The following is a 20,668-nucleotide window of genomic DNA, read 5'->3' on the forward strand; positions in this document are numbered from 1 at the left end:
GCCCTGTGAGCTGGAATGTTCTAGCTCCCTGGGTTGACCGGTAGGCCCAAGAGGGCTCAAAATAATCAAAAGTTAAATGAATAAACAGAAGGGGCACCCGGGTGGCTCAGTCGGTTGAGCCTCCGACTTCGGCTCAGGTCACGATCTCGCGGTCTGTGAGTTCGAGCCCCGTGTCGGGCTCTGTGCGGACGGCTCGCAGCCTGGAACCTGCTTCCGATTCTGTGTCTCCCTCTCTGTCTGCCCCTTCCCCACACATGCTCTGTCTCTCTCTCTCTCTCTCTCAAAAATAAAAATAAATAAGTAAATAAAAATAAACAGAAGAGGAAAAGATCAGAACAAATGGGGACTAAGAAGGCCAAGAAAAGGTGGTCCATTCCAAGACCCCCCTCTCTCCTGTCAGAATACTTACTGCCACGTGTTGGCCAAAAGGGGGGCCACGTGGTGGGGGGGGACCAGCGCATCTCAGCACGATGAACAGCAGGTGAGCGAGATCACTATGGGCGACCGGGCGGGCTCAGGCCCCGGCTCAGCTCCCCTCCCCCCTGCCCCCCCCCTCATCAGGAGACCCCCTCCAGCAAGCCCCTCAGCCTCCCGGCCTCAGTTTCCTCCTCTGTGAAAGGGGAGCAACAGTCCCCCACCTCGGGGACGAGCAGCGTCGAGCAGCGGGAGAGGCTGAGTCCCTGTCACCAAGCATCATGGCTTCGCCGACAGGGCACGGTCCGCAGGGGCCGGCGCACGAGCCGTCGGGGCCGCGTCCCTGCCGTGACGGCCGCGCTGTTCCAGTAGGAGGCCGCCCACCGGCCTGGCCGTGGGAGCAGGTGACGTGGTAACGCGTGGGCAAGACACGAACGCTGGCTGCTCTGAGTCACGGGCCTCGGGGGCTCTCCGTTGCCACTGCAGAACCTGGCCCAGCCTAAGAGAAGCAGCCGGTGGCGAGGAGGGACGGGACAGACGAGAACCCCCCCCTGAGGCGGACACCCCGGGTGATGTCTGGGGGAAAACGGGGCCCCTGCCGGTGAGGACAGGTGCGGGCTGTCCCCATGCTTGGGAGCCGGGCTCACAGCTGTACAGAGCACAACAGACGTCACCCCGGAGCTGGGCTGGGGGACCCTGCTAACGACATCATCCCCCGCCCCCGCCACCGCCCCCAGCCAGGCCACAGTCCCAACACCGCCACCGTGTCAGGACGTCACGCTCTGCTCCGCGGGCACTTTTGACGACTGCACCTCCCCTCTGCACGTGCGTAAATCCCACCGCACGCCAACGCTTGCTGCTTGGTCTCCGAAAACGTGCCGATAATGTCGCACAGCTGCCCCGATAAATTTTTAATGGTGACATTTGCCGAAGAGGCAGGCTTTTATCGTCTGGCTTGCCGCAGAGTGAAGCCATCTTCGCTCCCCAGAGGGAAGGGCAGGAGTTGAGAGGGCTCTGGACCCAGTACGGGTGGAGATCCTCACCGCCCCCCAACAACGAACGCTGTTGCAGAAGGAGCCGCCGTCCGTGCCGGCCCAGCATCCTGTCCCTGCTAACCACAGGGGCGTCTCTGAGAGCCCCCCACCCCGTCCCCGCCGTGGCCAGGTGTCGGTGGTTGGGGCTGGTGGGGACACCGATCAGCCTCTGGGAAGGGCACTTCGCAGCTCCACACGCCAGGCATGCTGGAGGCTGGGGCCCCCACCTGGCCCCCGCCCCAGAGCCCGCTGCCCAGCCAAACCCACTGCGTGAGAGTCCTGCAGCTGCCAGTAACCAAGTACCACAAACTGGGAAGCTGAACACAGCAGAAATCCATGCTTTCAGCGCTAGAGGTCGGAAATGCTAATCGAGATGTGGGCAGGGCCGGGCAAGGCTCTAGGGCGGGGCTCCCTCCTGCCGTTCCCAGCTCCCGGGGGTCCCCCCCCCCCCCCCCCCCCGGTGTCCCTGGGCTGTGGCAGAGGCCTTCAGTCCCTGCCTCCGTCTGCACACGGCCCCTCTGCCTGCGTCTCTCTCCCACGCGTCTCTCATAAGGACATTGGCCATCGGATTAGGGCCCCCTGGGTTTCCCTAGTGAGCTCACATTCACAGGTCCGGGGTGTATCTTTTTAAAGCCACCGTTCGGCCCACGCCCACCCGGTCTGGGCTCTCCTTCGAAGGCGTCCTCAGGCCTCACCTGAGAACCACTGCTCGGGGCTGCTTGGGCCCTGGGCCTCACCAAGGGCTCTGACCATCGGCCAACACGAGCCTCCCTTTCAGAGACCAGGAAACAGGCTCAGGGCTAATACACCTGCTGAAAATCCCACCGGCACCTGGACCCGACTAACTCAGGCCTGCCCTTCACCCTGTGCCTCCGGGTTTCAGATCACGTTCCCCACTCATCCCGCCCTGCCCCGCGGCCTGCTGTGGCACGGTCACCTGCCTGTGACCGGGGCCCTGTGTCCAACTCCCTGCCTGACAGCAGTCAGTTCTGGCTGTGTCCCAGCACCTGGCCTGGGGGCAGACATCACGAGGCACACACAGAATGAATGAGCAAACGAATGAATGACTGCTGACTTCCTCGGGTAAGGGACGTTAGGAAAGGTCCTCTGGGCCTCCGTTTCCCCTCATGTAAAAGGAGGGATGAAGGGCCCCTCCAGCGTGAAGGTGCCAGGCTGTGGGAGCCGGGCAAAAGGTCTGAAATTTGTCCCTGGGGACCTAATGAATCTGCAAGGTCACAGAGAACATGCCAGGCCCCCCCCCCCCGCCCCTTGTTTTCCGTCTCACCGCCTGGCGCAGACAGGTCCTCGGCCAGGGAGGCAGCTCACGCTCCTGGGGTTTTCCTCAAGCAGCGAGTCTCTTGTCTTGGCACCAGGAACGTCTGTCAGCGAGGACAGGCCGATGCAGCCACCAGTGACATCTCCCGGCCATGACTCTGAACTTGCCCCAGGAAGGCCCGGCGGGGACTGGGGCGATGCTCCTGAGCCACACACCGGAGCAGACGCTCGGGCTTGGGTGCACGCTGTCCCCGACTGTCTTCCACGAGCACCTCGAGCGCGGCGGTGACCCCGGGCTCTCGGGCTCTCGGAGGCGTGAGCATTGCCAAGATCGTCCGCAGGCAGGGCCCACGCTCCCTCCACCCATCTCGAAGCAGGAAACTCGCGCACGACCTGCTTTAACCCACTCAGCCCTCCAGCTGGGTGTGGGCAGACCCCTGTTTACAGACGAGGAAGCTGAGACACAAAGAGGCGGCCCCTCCGCCTACCGCCTGTCAGGACCTGTGTGGAGGGCTCGACGGGGGTCGTCTGAATGTTCACAACGGCCCAGGGGGGTTGTGAGCTGCTTTACCAAAGGATCCGTACGGGCTCAGGAGCAGGAAACGGGCCCAGCATCTGGCCGCCACCCAGGTCAGCTGGGTCACCCCTTTGTCCGCCCCCCCGGATGAAACACGGCCGAGCGCCTGGTCTACGCTGGGGAGCAGACCGGGCCTCGCCTTACCGCTGCCGGGCCTGGACCACGGCACGAGGCTGTGACTTTAACCACGTCACAGCACCACGCTGAGACCAGCCTACCCACGTTCATGTGACATGGGCAGAGGGGGGATGGAAGGACATTCGGGTGGGTAGAAGGAAGGGTAAGCGTGCAGACGACGTATCGACGGAGGGACAGGTGGACAGATGGGTGGATGGATGGGGGGCAGAGGGACAGATGGACAGATGCAGAGCCGACTGGTCGCATGAACAGAGGATGGGAGGGCGGGGTGGGGGAGGGAGGGCCGAGAGATCAGCCAGCTGAGTGCGCTCTGTGGGCGAGCGGACGGCACGGGGGCTCCCCACCCCCACCCCGCGAGCCCCGCCACCAGGACCGGAGATCCGGGAGGGGAGCGGGCGCAATCGGCGGCCCTCTGTCTTTTTCGAGACCCTGCCGGCCGTGGAGGCTCCAGCTGGCGGTTCACGGCCCTCCCGCCGGGCAGCCGGCCTGCTCCTCCTGACTGTCCCCAGCGTGAATCAGCTCCCCGCTGTCCTGGCACAAGACGGCCCGTTAATACATTTTGAACAAGCCTGTGTCCTTCCAGCCCCGGTGCCCACAGTGGAGTGGCGGAGACAAGTGCACCGAGGGTTCCCCGGGAATCCCGTTGGGGGGGGCGGGGGTGACAAGAGGAGGCAGGGTCCCTCCCGGGGTCTTGGGAGAGACTCACTGCAAAAGTCACCTGGCTGCCGTTCGTCAGGCGCCAGCCACCATGCCCGGCTGCCCGGCTTTTCCACTTGGTCCTGACACGGTGGCCGGATCTCACCTGCAGGTGACAACCACTCGGGTGTCCAGAGGAAGGACGGTGGGCTGCCACCCGGGAGCTCTGTCCTGGTGGCCGGTGTGGACAGGACACGGCCTCAGTGCCACCGAGGTCAGCGTGTCATTCTCCTCTCTGCCCCAAGGCCTCCCCTCGTCCCTGACAGTGGGCCACCGTCACCAAGTTGGGGAGAGAGGGGACAGGAGGCTGGAGGGAATGCCGTGAGAGTCCTTCCCAGGAGGGGCTCCGAAGCAGGACAAGCAGGACGAGCTGGTGTCACTTTGTCAGGTGAACGGAAAAGGCGCCCTCGTCCCCACTGGGATGGGCCCTGTCCTGGCAGCCCCTCCTTCTCGGAGGCAGGTTCTGTGTGACACACACGGGCCAGGCCAGAGCTGAGCCACAGCCACATCTGCCCCCCTGCCCACGCTGGGGCCTGGCCCACACAACACAAGCCCCCTGTGCTGCATGAAGCACCCCCCACCCCTGCAGTGACGGCCCTGTCACTGGCCCGGCTGCCACACCAGCTCCGGGACCCTTAAACCAGAAGGTCCCCCCCCCCCCCCCCCGCCCACAGTCTCTCCTCCGATGCTGCCCAGGCAGGATGGCCAAACACCTCTGCCTTCCTTGCCTGCCCACCTTTCTTCCCACCTCTGCCTTCACCACTAGGCGTGCCATCCCTTCTAGAACCTTCCACGGAGCCCCGAGGGAGGATCTGGAGCACTCTGGGCCCCCGCCGCCCCGGCTGGCACGTCCGCGTGCAGGTTCAGCTGCCGGCACGCCGATGGACAAGACACCAGGATGCACACGTGAGTGGGCGGTCCCAGCGCGGTGTGCGAGAAAACACGCAGGGAACACGCCAGGCACACATGCACACACACACACACACACGCTCTGACACGGCTCGTTCGGCCGAAGCCTGGAGACCTGAGCAGCGGCCCCGGCAGATGCGGGGAGTGAGGCAGCAACCAGGCCAGGCTGGGGCTCTGCACGTGACACCGACTGATGACCTCGCTCACCCTGGCGGGACGAGTGGGGCACGGGGTGCGGGGCAGGCACCAGCCGGACCGAGCCGCCAGGGGAGGCCGGGCGCATCCGAGACCCCCAACAGCCCACAGGTGGCCTCATGGGAGCCCCTCTCGGGAAGGAGTCTCGTGTCTTCCAATGACTCCCCCACGGCCAACGCAATGGTGCCAGCCCCGCGGTCATCATGAAAGGAGAGGAACGCAGGCTCTCCACTGAGGACAAGTGGCCAGGTGCCTGGTGTCACCAGGTGGGACCATTAAAACCATCTTGCCACAGAATGAGCTATAAGCACGTGAAAATTGCCGCTTTCCATCCGAGCCTCTCTCGTGCACAGTCCCGTCACCTGGAATTAGCCAGGTGGCACCAGATGAGAAAGGGGCATCGGCAGGGAGGGGGACAGCGGAGAGAGCTGGGGACTGTGCCCGAGAGAGCCACAGCCGACGTCACCGACACAGGGAGCCCCGCGGCAGGACACGACCTTTACTGGGGGAGGAGCCCCTTTGAGGATGGAGGGAGGTCCTGCCTCTCCTGCCTACCATCCCACAGAGACGCTGGCTTCAGGCCAAGACGGGACACGCCCTCGGGAGACCCCTCGGGCAGCAAGGCTGACCCCTACCCGAGCTCCTTCGCCTTATGTGTGCAACCCAGGAGAGCATCCGGGGTGAAGGCTCACTCCCCATTCCCCTGACTCAGGAAGACCAAGGACAGGTCCTCTGCAGCCAGCGACGGGACAAGAGGGACTTCTTTGCAGTTCCAGAACACTTTCCCGTGCTCAGATTTGGATCCAGTGTGTCTGACATTCTGAGAATTCACTTGAAATTGAAAAAGGACATCCCAGCTCGCTGGGGCCTGGGGGCAGACGGGTCTCTCCCACCCCTGTCCCTGCCCCACCCACCCAGCCACCCTGCAGCCTGCCCACGGGACAGCCCCCCTCAAATGGGTCTGGGGTCTCTCAGACTGGAGGAAAAGACCAAGCATGAGGACCCCCAGGCAGCCCATATTAACCTTCAAAAGCAGAGTTGTGGGGTCACAAGAACAGGCAGGAGGCAGTGCGCTGGGGGAGCCACGGGGCCAGTGGCAGTGGCCACGCCCCCCTTCGTGGCCTGGCAGCTCCTTGCCTTTCCCTAAGACCCCAGCATTCCTCGGCTTGTGGCCACATCGCCCCAACCTCTGCTCTGTCGTCTCGTCTCCTTGCTCCGCTCCCACCCTCCTGCCCCCCTCTTTTCCTTACGATATAATCACATCTATAACGACCTGATTGCACCTGCAGAGAACCCCTTCCCTGTCACATTAGGGCCAGGAGCCAGGAGGGGGGGGTGTAGCTTTTGGGGGCCCCCTGTCAGCCCACCACCCCGGCCAGCGCCTTGGGCATCCACGGGGTGTGAGGTGCCGTGCAGTGAGTAGGCTCACGGTGACTCTGCCCAGCAGGGGACCCTTCCCAGCTACAGAAGAAGAGACAGAGGCCCCAAGAGCATCCCTGCATAAGGCCACTGGGCGAGCAGGTGGCTGGCAGAGGTGACCTTCGTGGGCTGGGGGCTCCTTGGCCTCACCTGCCGGCTTCAGTAACAGGGAGAGTTCTGCCCTTTGCCCTTTCCTCTGCCCCCCATCCGGTGATGACCCCCCACGGGACGTTCCTCACTCTGGATGGCCAGCTCTGGCTGTGACAAGGCCCTGCACGCGCCCCCCCACCCCCACCCCAACCTCACTTCTGGTCCTCCGGCCGGCCCCAGGGTGGGGCCCTCAGATTAAGTCCCCTATTCATCAGCCTCTGAGAAGTATAATCAGGGCTTTTACGGAAAATCAGCTCATTATGCAAAGTGCAACGGCTGTAAAGTGATCATTTTTCTAAAGGAGCACGCTGGGCTCCTATCCAGCCACGAAACAAACGGGGAAGACGCTCTTCAGGGCTGCGGGCTTGGTGGCTGGCTTTTCAAAAAGGGAAAGGGTCTGGCCAAGCCGAAACCTCAGGAAATGAGTAACGCTGTGAAATTGCTCCTAAATTCACAGAAGCTGCAAAGCACTGGTGGTTCCCAGAATCCCCAGTCACCTGTGGGAATCCCAGCCTGTGCGGGGGACTCGGCGTGCTGTGCCCAGGCAGCCCCACCGTCCCGGGGCCACGAGGGCAGGAGGGCGCGCAGGTGAGAGGCGGGAGCTCTCTCTGCAGAGGGTGCCGGTCCACGGAGGTGGGGGGGGGGGGAGGCCCTGACCTTTCTTGCGCTGCAAATGCCTCCCCACTACCCCTCACTTCCTCCTCCTCCCGGTGCCCTGAAGGGTTAACTCGGCCTCGGGCTCTGGAGGCACGGGCACGGAGAGCCTGGAAGGCAGCAGGACGGCCCGTCCAGGGCAAAGCCAGGCGGGTCCGCGTGCCCCCGGATGTAACCGGGCTCCAAATGGACACAGAGAAGAGATCAGGCTCTAGCCTTCCGTCAACGAGCAAATGACGCGACCAAGTGCTGCTGCACGGACGTCACTCGCGCCCACGTGGGCACGCAGACACGCGTCCAGGCGAGAAACATACTGGAAGTGGGACAGCAACACCCCGTAGCGGCTCGGGCTAGCGGGAGGGCCGCCAGCGGGAGAGCCGACGGACGATCGTTTCCAGAAAAAAGCCAAAACACCAAACCTACGTGCTCCTTCCTATCCAGAAATACCACACGTACTCTGAGTTAGCGGTTTTGAACTGTCCCTGCTGCGGACCTCACAGAAGCGACCCTGAATACCAGCGGGTGATGCTGGCGGGGGGGGGGGGGGGGGGGGCGTCCAGGTGTCACTGGTGTCCCAGGGTGTGAGCCTTGTCTTATGGCGTTACCCTAAATGTGTTATAGATGCCCTTTTGTATGCATTCAGCGGAGAGTCTAGAGGCATTTTTGAAGAGCCTATCCTGTCTCTGACTCACAACAAAAAACAAAAACCCCCAGTTCAAAGGACTCTCTCTCTGACAATACAACAAATGACATTCCAGTGATGGGGCGGGGGGCCCTAACCTTTGCATCTGTCCCGATGACTCTCTGAATCTGTGCAAACAGCCCCACCAAGGGGCGGCCGGGCTGGCCTGGTCCTGGGACCCCAGACTCAGGCCACACAGCTGCTGGGAAGTCCCTCCCGTAGAGACCACCCTCACGATGTCGCTGGCACCCAGGCGTGACCCCACGGCACTCCACCCTCAGATGGGGCTGTTTCGGGTTCCCAAACCGCTCATCCCCACCCTTTGGGCCCATGTCCTCCAGGGACACTGAGGAAGGGCACGTCCTCTGCTTGTCCCCACCCGACCTGGAACCTGATCCCCATTTAGACGTCTCCCTGACCCCATGCCTGTGGGCCAGAATCTCACTGGGGCTGCCCTCCCCTGTCCCGGCTGCCTGCGTGCCCAGTCCCGTGTCGGGGACCAGAGGCCAAACCGCAGGGGTGACAGGATTCTCTGAGGCTGAGCTTTGAAAGCAGTAAAACCGGGAGTGAGAAGTCCAACCCAGGGACTTGAGGCCCCCCCACCCCGCGGGACGGGTCTCCACCCTCACGGCAGAGCCCCCCCGGTTGTGATGCGTGGGGAGTGTGCTTAGGTAGGCAATGATCTGTGAAAGGATTAATTTGCTGATCTTATTACCGAAATCGAAAGGGATTTCGCAGCCATCAGTCGAACACGCGTGCAAGATCTCCCTGGTGGGAAGCGGAGGGCCCCCCCCCACCCCGCCCCCTGCCGCCGCCCCTTCCTGTTGCCAACAGGCGACACGAGACCACGTTGAAAATTCATGATAAGGCCACGGGCTGAGGATATCTGCTGAAAACTCTAATATCTGAGGCCAGGCACGCGGGTGGCGGGGAGGACGAGAGGGCGGCACTCGTCAGCGCCGATGAGCTCACCTGATCCCTTTGTTCTGGGCCACGTGGTGCAGGGAGAGTCTGGACACGGCAGAGATGACCTGGGGAGACCAGAAAGACGCTTCTGTCATTCCACGAGAAACCAGGAAGTCATCGCAGAACCACAACGAAGGGTATTGTGCACAGAGAGCAGTTCACTAAGCACATCTCGTCTTGGCAAAAGAACACTCCCACACACACCATGTAACGTTTGCGGGCTGGATACCTATGTCGCGCATGGCACAAGATGTGTTGCGCACTAAGGTTCGCCCAGGGCCGTGCGGAGGAGCGGGGCCGGGCTCACCAGTTCCGCCCTCCGGGCGCCAGCTACTAACCCCAGGCAGGGCCGCGTCCTCACCCACACGGGGCGGGGCTGACCTCGTCGGGGCCCGGGGCCGCTGACAGTCCTAACAGGCGTCACGCTTACAAAGTGCTCATCCCATGCTGCTGTTCTGGAAGCTACCGGATGATTCACAGCATGTTCCCAGTAGGTGCTGACCCAGTTCAGAGATTGGGAGAGGTCCAGAGAAGTCAAGCGACTTGCCCGAAGTTACACGGCAGCTTGGGGCACAGCGCTGACGCGGTGCTCCCTCCCCTTTGGCCCCTCCTCCCTCCATCTGACCTTCTAAACTGATGCCTGGCCCCCTCAAAGGGTCAGGGCGAACGGAACCAGGCTCAGCCCGCATGAGGGGATCCGAGCGCTATCTCCCCAGACCAACGTGCTTGTCAGGGCAGAGGTTCTCAAGTGCTGAACCATGAGCAGTGGCCGTTCCTTCTTGGCTGCCCCCGGCCACACCCGTCCTGCCCTGTGCCCCAGGCAGCCCCCTCCAGACACATGGGGTCCGCCTGTCCCCCAGCCTCAGAAGCCCCAACACAGTTACACCCAACAGGCAGCAAGCAGGCATGAGGCTCCACAGAGGGTTACGGGGAAACTGAGGCAGAGAGAGGGGAGTGGCCACCCCGGAGCACAGAGTATAAAACGCATGAGGGGCGCCTGGATGGCTCAGTTAGGTATCTGACTTCGGCTCAGGTCGTGATTTTGCGGTCTGTGAGTTCGAGCCCTGCGTCAGGGTCTCTGTTCTCAACACAGAGCCTGCTTGGGATCCTCTGTCTCCCTCTCTCTCTGCCCCTCCCGCTTGTGTGCGCTCTCTCTCACTCTCTCTCTGTCAAAAATAAATAAATATTTTTAAACAAATAAAAAAAACACGGGGCGCCTGGGTGACTCAGTCGGTTAAGCGTCCGACTTCGGCTCAGGTCACGATCTCACGGTTTGTGAGTTCGAGCCCCGCGTCGGGCTCTGTGCGGACAGCTCGGAGCCTGGAACCTGCTTCGGATTCTGTGTCTCCCCCTCTCTGCCCCTCTCCTGCTCACACTGTATCTCTCTCTCAAAAAATAAGTAAACGTCAAAAAAATAAATTGGTTAATTAAAAATAAATAAAATAAAATAAAATAAAAGTAAAATAAAATAAAACGCATGGAGCTGCTCACGATTCGTTACAGAATTCACGGGGCACCTGCTGTGCCAGACGTCACATGCTGACAAAGCAGACGCAAGCCTGGGCTTTGAGGCTTCCTTGTGTAAGCGTGCATGGGCCCACCTGTGTGTGTGTGTGTGTGTGTGTGTGTGTGTGTGTGTGCACGCGCGTGGGTACAGTCTGTGTGTGTCTGGCGACAGGGCCCATGAACATGGCCCACGATGACCACCGGCTAAAGCCACGCACACCCCTGCCGGCTGCTGGCTGCCCCAGGAAGCGAGCCCATTGGGCCTTTTACGGGCACCGTCCTGGGGAATCCTCACCCTACCCGGCCAGGCCTGCTATGCACATTTGGGAGCCTGGGAAACTGAGGCAAGGTCTCTTGCCTAAAGCCCCCAGCTGAGACGCATTTCACAGACTTGTTTTAGCTGCAATTTTCTGAACGGGAGGGAAAAACCCAAGCCGTACAGAAAGCCCCTTTGCTCAGTCCGCGAGCTCGGCCAACGAGGGAAGTGCTGTGAGGGGTCTTCCCGGAGGTGGCCACACTTGAGGGGCCGGGCCGGGGGAGTCAGGAAACTGCAGAACGTCGGGGTCCTTCTGTGCCTCCCCAGAGAGGACTCGGCTGGCCCGGCCACGGCCCCGCACCCGTGTGCTCCAAGGGTGTTTCGCGCGTAATGAGCCTCCTGGCTCTGGCTGTTAGTCTCAGCTCGTGAGAGCTCCAGGCGTTCAGGGAGAACAAAACGTAAAGCGTTATTGCTATGTGCTTACGGTTATTTGCTAGAAGCTAGGAATGAATGGCAGAGCTTGAAGGGCTCGGGGGCACAAGCCACCCGCTCCCAAACCTCCACGGCTGACGTTGTTAATCCTGCCGCACTCCTCCCCAGCCGGCCGGACAGGGGCCAGAGTCCTCCTGGCAGATCCCACGCTCGGCAGCCATCGGTCAGCCCTGGCCCAGGAGACGGAACCTGTCTCCTGACCTGGAGTTAGCACAAAGCCTCTGCCCCATACAGAGGGAGCCCCAGGCACGGAGGGGCTGCCGCAGGGGAGCGAGCCAAAGCCAGGGGACAGGTCTCTGACGTGTCCACGCGCCCACCGTCCCAGCAGAAGACACAGTGGCTTCTCCGCCCCGAGCCCACAGACACTCTGCTCCAGGCTGGAATCTGTCATCGGCAGTTGTGAGGGACTCGGCTCTGGGTTCCCGTCGAGCCAGGGTCAACATCTCTCCCGGAGGTGCCCTGGTCCTGGGTCTGCCTGGGCTGCGTGCTCCCTGCTGGCATCTGTGCAGAAACAGGAGTGCTTTGCGGGGGGGAGCCCACCGCAGGGACCCCCACTGCAGTGACCGAGGGCAGGGGCTGCCGGGAGCAGGCGTGGGGCCTCCCGAGACAGTCGTGGGGTCAGACGAGGGGTGGCGGCAGCCCCCCGGGGAAAGACAGGGCGCAGGACGCACCTCCCTGCAGGGGAGCAAGGAGCCTGCGTGGGCCCCACAGCGCCCCTGGCCGGCGGCCCCGTCCCGGGATGGAGGGACTGGGCGATGATCAAACACCTCCCAGTCCACTCTTTCAGGAGAGCCCTCCAGCTCTCCTGAAAACGTAAATGTCAAAGGATGACATTTTCCCAACTTTTATCTCCACTTCTCGCCTGCCTCTGTTAATGAATGGAACGGCTTCCCCTCCTCCCCGTCCACAACCGGCTCAAGCCTTTGGGCTCAGCGATCACCGACCACTTCACTGGGGCCAAGGAAGGTGTGCCCAGGGCGGGGCAGGGGGTCACAGCAGAAGGACGCGTCCCCAGAGGCCCAGGCCCACTGGGAGGAGCCACATGCGCGGCCAAGGAAGGGGCAAGGGGTGGATGGGGCAGCCCAGGGGACACCGGGCAGAGGTGTGGGGTGTGCACTCGGGGTGGAGGTCTTGGGTCTGTCCCCGCCCAGCCGCGGCCCGCTCTGACCCCACGCTCTCCACCAGCTCCACTCTCGGGCTGGACACGTTCCCCGACACCAGCAGCCCACCAGCTTGCTCACTCGCTGGCGGAGTTTCGGAACGCAGACCCGGCACCCCAGGCCCACCTGCGGAGGCTCTGGAACGGAAGAGAGTGGGGCCCAGGAATCTGTTTAGGGCCCCGGGTGGCCCAGATGTGGAGCCGAGGTTGGGCACCCCGGCCCCAGGGACGGGGTCCGACAGGCAGCCCCTGCAGGTCGAGGCCTGCAGAAGGGCAAGGAGAGTGACCCGGGTATCCATCTCCGGACGGCCTGAGAAGCACAGAGCCGCTGAAGGGAATGGACAGTCAAGCAGAGGGGGCAGGAGGGACTTCTGGGGAAAGGACACGTGGTCTGGACCCCGGGAAGCTAAGGGGGGATCTAGGGCAGAGCAGTGTCCAGTGCAGACCTCGCCGAGCCGAGAGTTCCAGAAAGGGGCTCCCAGGACCTCTGCCCCTGGGGGGCCCCCACCTTCCCCCACAAGCAACGGGCTGACGAAGCTCATCCCGCTAGCCCCTGAGGAACCCCGAACCAGCACCCCAGGCCAGCCTCTGTGCTTCAGCTTATAATCTCGCTCAGGCATGAAGAGGTGGGCAGGCAGCCTGCAAGATGTGTCCCCGAGGGGCACCTGGTTGGGCCTCCAGCAAATCCTTCCAAGAAGGGCGGTGGAAACCATCCAGCTCTCCGGCCAGGAGGAGCGAGTCCGCGCTGCCCTGGTGTCATTAAGATGACTCTGAGTCCCCGCTGTTTTATGTGTGGAGCCATTTCGTTCCAGAGGTGCCCCTGCAGCAATCTACAAATGCTCCAAAAATCCACCGGCAGCCTGACTTGGCCAACACCAGGCTCGGGGAGAAAAGAAGCCAGACACAGCCGCACAGGGGATTCTGAGCCGCCGTGCAAACTGATGTCGCGGCAGGGAATTTGTTGATATAAAACATATTCATGAATCCCTTCGGTGAAAGAAACAAGTTGTAAAACATGTACAATCGATAGAGTCTAATTTTTAAAATTATATACTCCTTAAAAAGAGACGGGCGGAAATGCACAACACGTTAGGCAGTGACAGAGTGATTGTGCAGTTTGCTTCCTTGGCTGTAGCTTTATATTTTCCTACAAAGTACAGTGGGGGCAGATGGTATTTAAAAACAACAGTCTGCTGGTGTCCCACCCTGGGTGCAGACCCTCCCTAAACTGTCCTGTCAATAAAACGTGCTATTTAAACCAAAAGGCTCTGACTCTGGACCTGAAGGTGGAAATACGGGCCGGGTTTACTCTCACTACACCACAGCTGTTGCAAACTGGTCGAAAAACACCGCTCTCCCCACCCCACCCCCCCGACCCAGAGGGCACAGCAGCAGGGTGTCCACTCAAGCTGCAGCTGATCAGGACCCTCACTGTTGTGAACCTAAGGAGTACTCGACACAGGACCTCCTTGAAATGTATCAGCATGTGGAGCTGCGCCTTTGAACTTTATATTCCAAGTACCTGCACACAGACGTTACCTGGCAAATGTTGATGTGCCTAGATGGATACATGGGTCAATGGAAGGAAGGAAGGAAGGAAGGAAGGAAGGAAGGAAGGAAGGAAGGAAGGAAGGAAGGAAGGAAGGTTGGAAGGATGGGAGGGAGGAAGGATGGGAGGAAGGATGGGAGGAAGGATGGGAGGGAGGAAGGATGGATGAATGAACGAATGGGCAGATGGATGGACAGATGGATGGATGATGGATGATGGATGGATGAATGAATGGACGGACAGACAGATGGATGGATGAATGGACGAATGGACAGATGGATGGATAGATGGATGGAAAGAAGGGAGGATGCATGGATAGATGGACAGATGGATGGACAGATGGATGGATGATGGATGGATGGATGGATGGATGGACGGACAGACGGATGGATGAATGAATGGACGAATGGACAGATGGACAGATGGATGGATAGATGGATGGATGATGGATGGATGGATGGATGGATGGATGGACGGACAGACAGATGGATGAATGAATGGATGAATGGATAGATGGACAGATGGATGGATGATGGATGGATGGATAGATGGACAGACAGACGGATGGATGAATGAATGGACAAATGGACAGATGGACAGATGGATGGATAGATGGATGGAAAGAAGGGAGGATGCATGGATAGATGAATGTATTGTAGAAGGACAGACAGATGGGTGGAAGGAAGGAAGGAAGGAAGGAAGGAAGGAAGGAAGGAAGGAAGGAAGGAAGGAAGGAAGGAACAACAGAAGGAAAAAGTGAATGACCACATGACAGAGGAAGGCTCATAAGTGGGCCTTCCCCTTATAAGGCTTATAAGTGGGGCCTGCAGCCCCAGAGAGGGGTTTCCACACCACTCTAGTCTGTGAGCTCCTTGAGAGTTGGAGCCAAGCTGGGTTTTCTCAATGATGTAATCCCCACTGTCTTCACAGAGTACACCCACCACCTATAACCCGTGCCAGAGAAACCAGAGGCTTTCCTGCAGTCCTTGTGGATGGCTCAGTAGGGACCCTACTTCTCAGGAGGATCTCCTGGGTTCTTGCCCACCCAAGGCCTCAAATTCACTTCGGACAGAGGCCAGGAGAAGGGGGAGCAGGACGGAGCAGTCAGCTCTTTCTCACATTCCACTGCCTTGTTCACGTTAAAGTCCCACCTGGGGAAATTCTCAAGGCGGCCACAGGGCCACAGGTACCCTGTCGTGCTGAAGGGAATACTGGTCAGCACCCTCTTCCCAGCCCTGCAGCTGAGAGCCTGCCCTGGGGCACAGGACTGTGCTGACATAGCTCGGGGCATTTCATGAAACTTCTGAGCCCCAGGACAGCTCCCCCCATGAGAGACACTAGACTGGACTGATTGCTTGCCCATTTCACAGACAGGAAACCAAGACCCCAAACCAGGGAACTTGCTCAAGCTTACACAGCTGGTCAACAGTGGCTGAGAGAGACACTCCTATTACCCACCCCACTGAACCTCTGAGGGGGAGGGTCCGCAACAAAACGTCTTTCAACCTCCACACTCTCGCCTTTCCCTACAGGTGGCAGAGACCATGGTTCCAAGGGTGCACAGGAACACAACCTGGCAGGCTATGCCCTCTGCTGAGGATGCCCACAGCTACTCCAGCTCTCTTCAGGCCTTCTGGGCACCTGACACAGCTCATGTCCCTCATGAAGCTTTTTCCAAGCTCTTTTGGGGCTAGCATCACATCTGACCTTCAAAACCAGGCTCTGAATTGCTTCTTCACTTCATGGGTGAGAAAAACTGCAGCCCACTACTGAGTTTATATGACGGGCTTGAGACACAGAATGACCTTAGAATGCTCAAAGGATGTCTGGGGATATGGGTGCGGGGATAAATGGATGGGCGCACACACGTATGGATGGGTGTGTGGGCGAATGGATGGGTAGATGTGTGGATGTGTGGATAGATGGATGGGTGCATGGGTGAATGGATGGGTGTGTAGATGAATGGATGGGTGTGTGAATGAATGGATGGGTGCATGGGTGAATGGATGGGTGGATGGGTAGATGTGTGGGTGTGTGGATAGATGGATGGGTGTGTAGATGAATGGATGGGTGTGTGAATGAATGGATGGGTGCATGGGTGAATGGATGGATGGATGGGCAGATGTGTGGGTGTGTGGATAGATGGATGGGTGTGTAGATGAATGGATGGGTGTGTAGATGAATGGATGGGTGTGTAGATGAATGGATGGGTGTATGAATGAATGGATGGGTGCATGGGTGAATGGATGGGTGGATGGGTAGATGTGTGGGTGTGTGGATAGATGGATGGGTGTGTAGATGAATGGATGGGTGTGTGAATGAATGGATGGGTGCATGGGTGAATGGATGGGTGGATGGGTAGATGTGTGGGTGTGTGGATAGATGGATGGGTGTGTAGATGAATGGATGGGTCTGAGGGTAGATGGATGGGTGCATGGGTGAATGGATGGGTGGATGGGCAGATGTGTGGGTGTGTGGATAGATGGATGGGTGCATGGGTGAATGGATGGGTGTGTAGATGAATGGATGGGTGTGTGGATGAATGGATGGGTGCATGGGTGGATGGATGGGTGGATGGGTGGATGTGTGGGTGTGTGGATAGATGGATGAGTGTGTAGATGAATAGATGGGTCTGAGGGTAGATGGATGGGTGCATGGGTAGATGTGTGGGTGTGTGGATAGATGGATGGATGGGTGTGTAGATGAATAGATGGGTCTGAGGGTAGATGGATGGGTGCATGGGTAGATGTGTGGGTGCGTGGATAGATGGGTGCATGGGTGAATGGATGGCTGGATGGGTAGATGGACGGGTCTGGGGATGGATGGGTGGATGAGGATAAACTGGGTATGTGGATGGATGGATGGATGGATGGATGGATGGATGGATGGATGGGTGGACAGACGGGTAGATGGACAGACGGGTAGATGGGCAGACGGGATCAGCAGCAAAAGACCCAAAGAGAACCTGCCTCCCTATTCCCACCTCTTAAACGTCAGAACACGAGCTACCACTTCTTGAGCACTTAGTATATACTGTGCACTAAGATATGCACGACACAAACAACATTCCCGTATGTGTTCTTCCCTTCCCCCAACTCCCCATTATTAGAGACAGACCCTGGGGACTGGACTGAATACGGATCTTGTCCCAGGTCACCCAGCAATAAGTGGCCGATTCAGAAACCAAACCTACATCCACATGACCCAAACCTGCCCCTCCACCGCCCCGCCGGAGCCTGCAGCTGGGCACAAGACCTCACACCCCTCCTTTGGGGCCTGGCTGGACACTTGCCAGCCTCTCCTGCGGTTCCCGAGGGCCACGCAGTGGATGGGAGCAGACGTCAAGGGGGCCGCTTGCGGGCCTGGCTCACGAAACCTCCCGCCTCCGGGCAACCTCACAGTGCCCACGTTAAAGGTGGTGAGGCCTCCATCAGCCGGGTCCCTGAAGGTCTTCCTGGGGCAGAGACCACACAGACACACACACACACACGCACGTATGAACACGCTCTGCCCACCCGGAACTTCCCTGAAGGTTTGCTGTCTCCCGGGCGAGCCTCCACCACACCTCCCTTTTCCACTGGGACTCGAAACGTGAGCCAAGGTTTTCCGTGTTTGTTTTCTGCTTTCAAGTCTTCTATTATCCCGAATGTAGAAGACAGAAGTCCTCCAGGGTATGAGCTCTTTATGTGGAAACGCTGTTTCTCTGCAAGCGTGAGAATCAATACCCCTCGGAATAAAGGCTGACACGCTAACACGTACCATAAAAAAGTAGTCTGCAGAGCTGACAAACGTCTACGCCACGAACCAGGAGAACAGACGCATCACTGCCACGGGACGGCGATACGAACGGACGCTCAGGAACCACAGTACGGGGACCGTGTCACGGCTAGCGTTCAGCTGGCACTGCGAGGTGGCACCCAGCAAGGCCACCTAGGTTCCCCGAGGTCCTCGATGAAGAAGCACGGGCAGGAAGGATCCAGAAGGACAACAAAGACGGGGCCTTTAAGAGGGACCCGGGGCTTCTTCGTGCCGACGACGAGGTGGGCGAGAGCTGGAGGACGTCTGTGCCCGTCACACCCAGCTCGCTCGCAAAGCCCGTACTGGTCAGGAGGAGGGCTTCCTGGCCCCAAGGCACTTGCTGTCATTAGGAGTCAATAAGCAGGAATCGCACAGACCAGGCTCAAGCCCGCAGACCTTCCTTATCAGCCATTACCACACATCTGGAAACACACGCAGACACGCGCGCGCACACACACGGCTCAACGGAGCCAAATGGCAAGACTGCGAACCCCATTTAAACGCGTTGCCCCGGAAACTCCCCTATCCGCCTGGGAAATCTGCGGCTAACACTGCTGCAAATGCAGAAGGAAGTCGTCATGAATTGCGTCCCCCCTCCCCCCCGCCGCCCCGCTCAGCCCCACCGTCGCCCTTCTGGTTTCTTCTGTGTTCACATGCACAGCAAGGTCAGAACAAACTCAGCGCTGCTGCCTTCAGGATGAGGAGCGGCCGCTGGGGTGTGATTCGTCACAAACCCCGTAGTCAGGCTTTGCAACACACACACCCCCCCCCCCCCCCCCCCGCCCGGAGCAGCAAGACAAACCAAAGCAGACGGGAAACACGGCCGCCTGTCAGCCGCTGCGTCCCGCACAGCAGCCGGCACAGCTTTCCTGCAAGGGGCCGAGTGCGCGCAGGGGACAGGGGTGAGCCGGGCCGCAGGCCCCAAGACGCCCAAGCGGCAGAACGAAAAGCGCCACTCACGGGAGCCGGTGAAAGGCGGCAACTTCGGAGGGGAACGCACGGAAGGAGGGTCTGGCCGTGCTAGAAAGAGGGTCGGAGCTCAAAAGCGAGTTTTAGGAGAGACAGGACAGAGAGGCAGAGTCTGTGGACACTGCGGCACCGGCCCTCTCCTCTTTCCTGGGCTCGAACTGAGGCTTCCGCACGACTCGAAACGAACCCCCAAATCTAGCTGCACGTCCTGTGCTCACGGGAGGATGGAGACCTCACAAGCGAGCGGCAGAGGCCGTCCTGAGCCTCAGGAACCAGCGGCCCTGGATCCTGGACTCTGTAGGAGCCGATGGCCAGAATAGCTACGAATGAACGAATGATGCTAATGGGACTCACACACTGAGCGCCGACTTGCGCCGGGCAAGTTAGAGAAGTTGTTCTAATTAACTTGTAATCGTGGGTATGGGGCAGAGAGCCACAAACCAGGACAAAATGCCAGAGGCGGGGGTTAAGTCTTAAACCCGCCACTGACTACTTGAGCCTCAGTTTCCCCATCTACGGAATAAGGGAAACACGATACGTAGGAGGCGGCAAATGCTTGCCACACGTCACTAATCAAACGCAGCGCTCTCTCCTGCTCAAGCCAGAGGCGGCCTCTGAAGCTTTCTCTACTGACAGGCGGTGCTCTGAGCCAGCTCTGCCTGTCAGAAAGATCCAGCATATGCAAGGAGAGACTCGAGCCCACCCGGGGAAACACCGAGACCTCGACGTCTCCAGAGTCCCTCTGAGCACTGACTGTCTACTGTCCCTGATCCGTAACATCAGTCAAATGCTCTGTGGTCACCGGGCTGGGAGACGGCGTGAACTTCAGCTGTGCCTGACCAGGAAGATATGCAGGAACCAGTCGGGGAAACTTAAAATCCTGGGTGGAAAAGGCGCCGTGGCCACCCGGCCCAAATGGGAAACCTAAACCCAGCCAGGAGGTTGCAGGTGACCTGCGAGGGCCCCCCACGAACTTTCACGAGATCCCTCTGGAGCTCCAGGCTCTTGGCCTCCCTGACACGGCTCCATTAACAACTAGAGCTGGTATCTGGGTCTCTACCAGGTCCGTTTCATTTTATCCCCCCAAGCCCTCCACGAGACACTTCTGCTCTCCCCCCCCCCATTTTACGGAGGGGTCACTGAGGCCCCGGGGGTTCGAGGCAGACAAGCAGCGACCTGAGACAGACTCGGCTCGTCTGGGCCCCCCCCCCCGCCCCCACTCTCTGGCCCAGCCCTGCCCCGGAAAGGACGGCTCCGGACGTGGGCTGACAGCGGTGGCCGGGATCAACCCTAACCCTAACCCTAACCCTGCAGTTCCACGGAGGCCAGCGAGCCCCCCCCAGCCACGACGGGGGCTTCCGGGAGCTGGCGGGGTGGGCCACCGGCCACCTGTGAATGCGTGCCCACTGCAGCCGCGGGAGAGCACAGACTGCCTCCTCTCCCCGGCCAGACAGGTAAGAGGTGGGACAAAGGTGCGTCAAAACGTAGGAGGCGCCTCAGACAGACAAGCGGCATCACATCTCCCCTCTGATCCGAGGGGGGGCCACGAACCAGCTGCCCAGTGCTGTGAATCACCACCCGAAGGTGCAAAAATCCCCACGGCCCAGGGCTTCAGATGCCAACGGCATTACAGACACCACAGGGCAGGGCAGGAGGGAGCCCCAGCCCCGCGTGGAAACCTCGCCCTGTCTGAAAGGCTCTGGCCACACGCTTCCTAGCCCTCTTCCTTGCAGCAGAGACGGCGAGCCGAGGGTCAGAGAGCAGGCGTCTCCACAGCCCGCGCCTGAGCGGGTCCCTGTGCCCCGTCAGCCCACGCCAGCCTCTCTGCCT

The 20,668-nt window shown here is 60.0% G+C and overlaps 2 protein-coding genes across 7 annotated transcripts in view; both read right to left on the reverse strand.

The window, feature by feature from the left end:
- The window catches only part of VAV2 (vav guanine nucleotide exchange factor 2), a 161,122-nt gene that overhangs the window by 70,346 nt on the left and 70,108 nt on the right, over window positions 1–20,668 (reverse strand). For all 4 annotated transcript variants that reach the window (XR_009251307.1, XM_058693609.1, XM_058693610.1 and 1 more), the window contains exon 3: window positions 9,116–9,174. Coding sequence is in view for 3 of the 4 variants with exons in the window: in XM_058693609.1 (XP_058549592.1) it covers window positions 9,116–9,174 (59 nt within the window). In the remaining variant the exon portion in view is untranslated. The remainder of the gene's footprint in view (window positions 1–9,115; window positions 9,175–20,668) is intronic.
- On the reverse strand, window positions 12,162–18,413 carry LOC131491106 (putative proline-rich protein 21). Of its 3 annotated transcripts, XM_058693623.1 has the most exons (3): window positions 16,250–18,413; window positions 16,130–16,169; window positions 12,162–16,089 (listed from the first exon to the last, which is right to left on the reverse strand). In XM_058693623.1, exons 1-3 carry the CDS (start codon window positions 16,845–16,847, stop codon window positions 15,807–15,809), a joined length of 921 nt encoding a protein of 306 aa, XP_058549606.1. In that variant the 5' UTR covers window positions 16,848–18,413; the 3' UTR covers window positions 12,162–15,806. The 3 variants fall into 3 exon arrangements, with proteins under 3 accessions (XP_058549606.1, XP_058549605.1, XP_058549604.1); XM_058693622.1 differs by having other exon boundaries at window positions 12,162–16,069; window positions 16,130–18,412; XM_058693621.1 differs by having other exon boundaries at window positions 12,162–16,169; window positions 16,230–18,409.

Source organism: Neofelis nebulosa, chromosome 12 (genome assembly GCF_028018385.1).
Source record: "Neofelis nebulosa isolate mNeoNeb1 chromosome 12, mNeoNeb1.pri, whole genome shotgun sequence".
Classification (NCBI taxonomy): Eukaryota; Metazoa; Chordata; class Mammalia; order Carnivora; family Felidae; genus Neofelis; species Neofelis nebulosa.

Excerpts from the sequence above, each read along its gene's own strand:
- LOC131491106 (XM_058693622.1), bottom strand. The coding sequence starts at position 16,847 with ATGCACCCATCTATCCACGCACCCACACATCTACCCATGCACCCATCC. Across the intron at positions 16,070-16,129 it reads TCACACACCCATCCATTCAT|CCATGCACCCATCCATTCAT; the intron begins CTACACACCCAT and ends CCATCCATTCAC.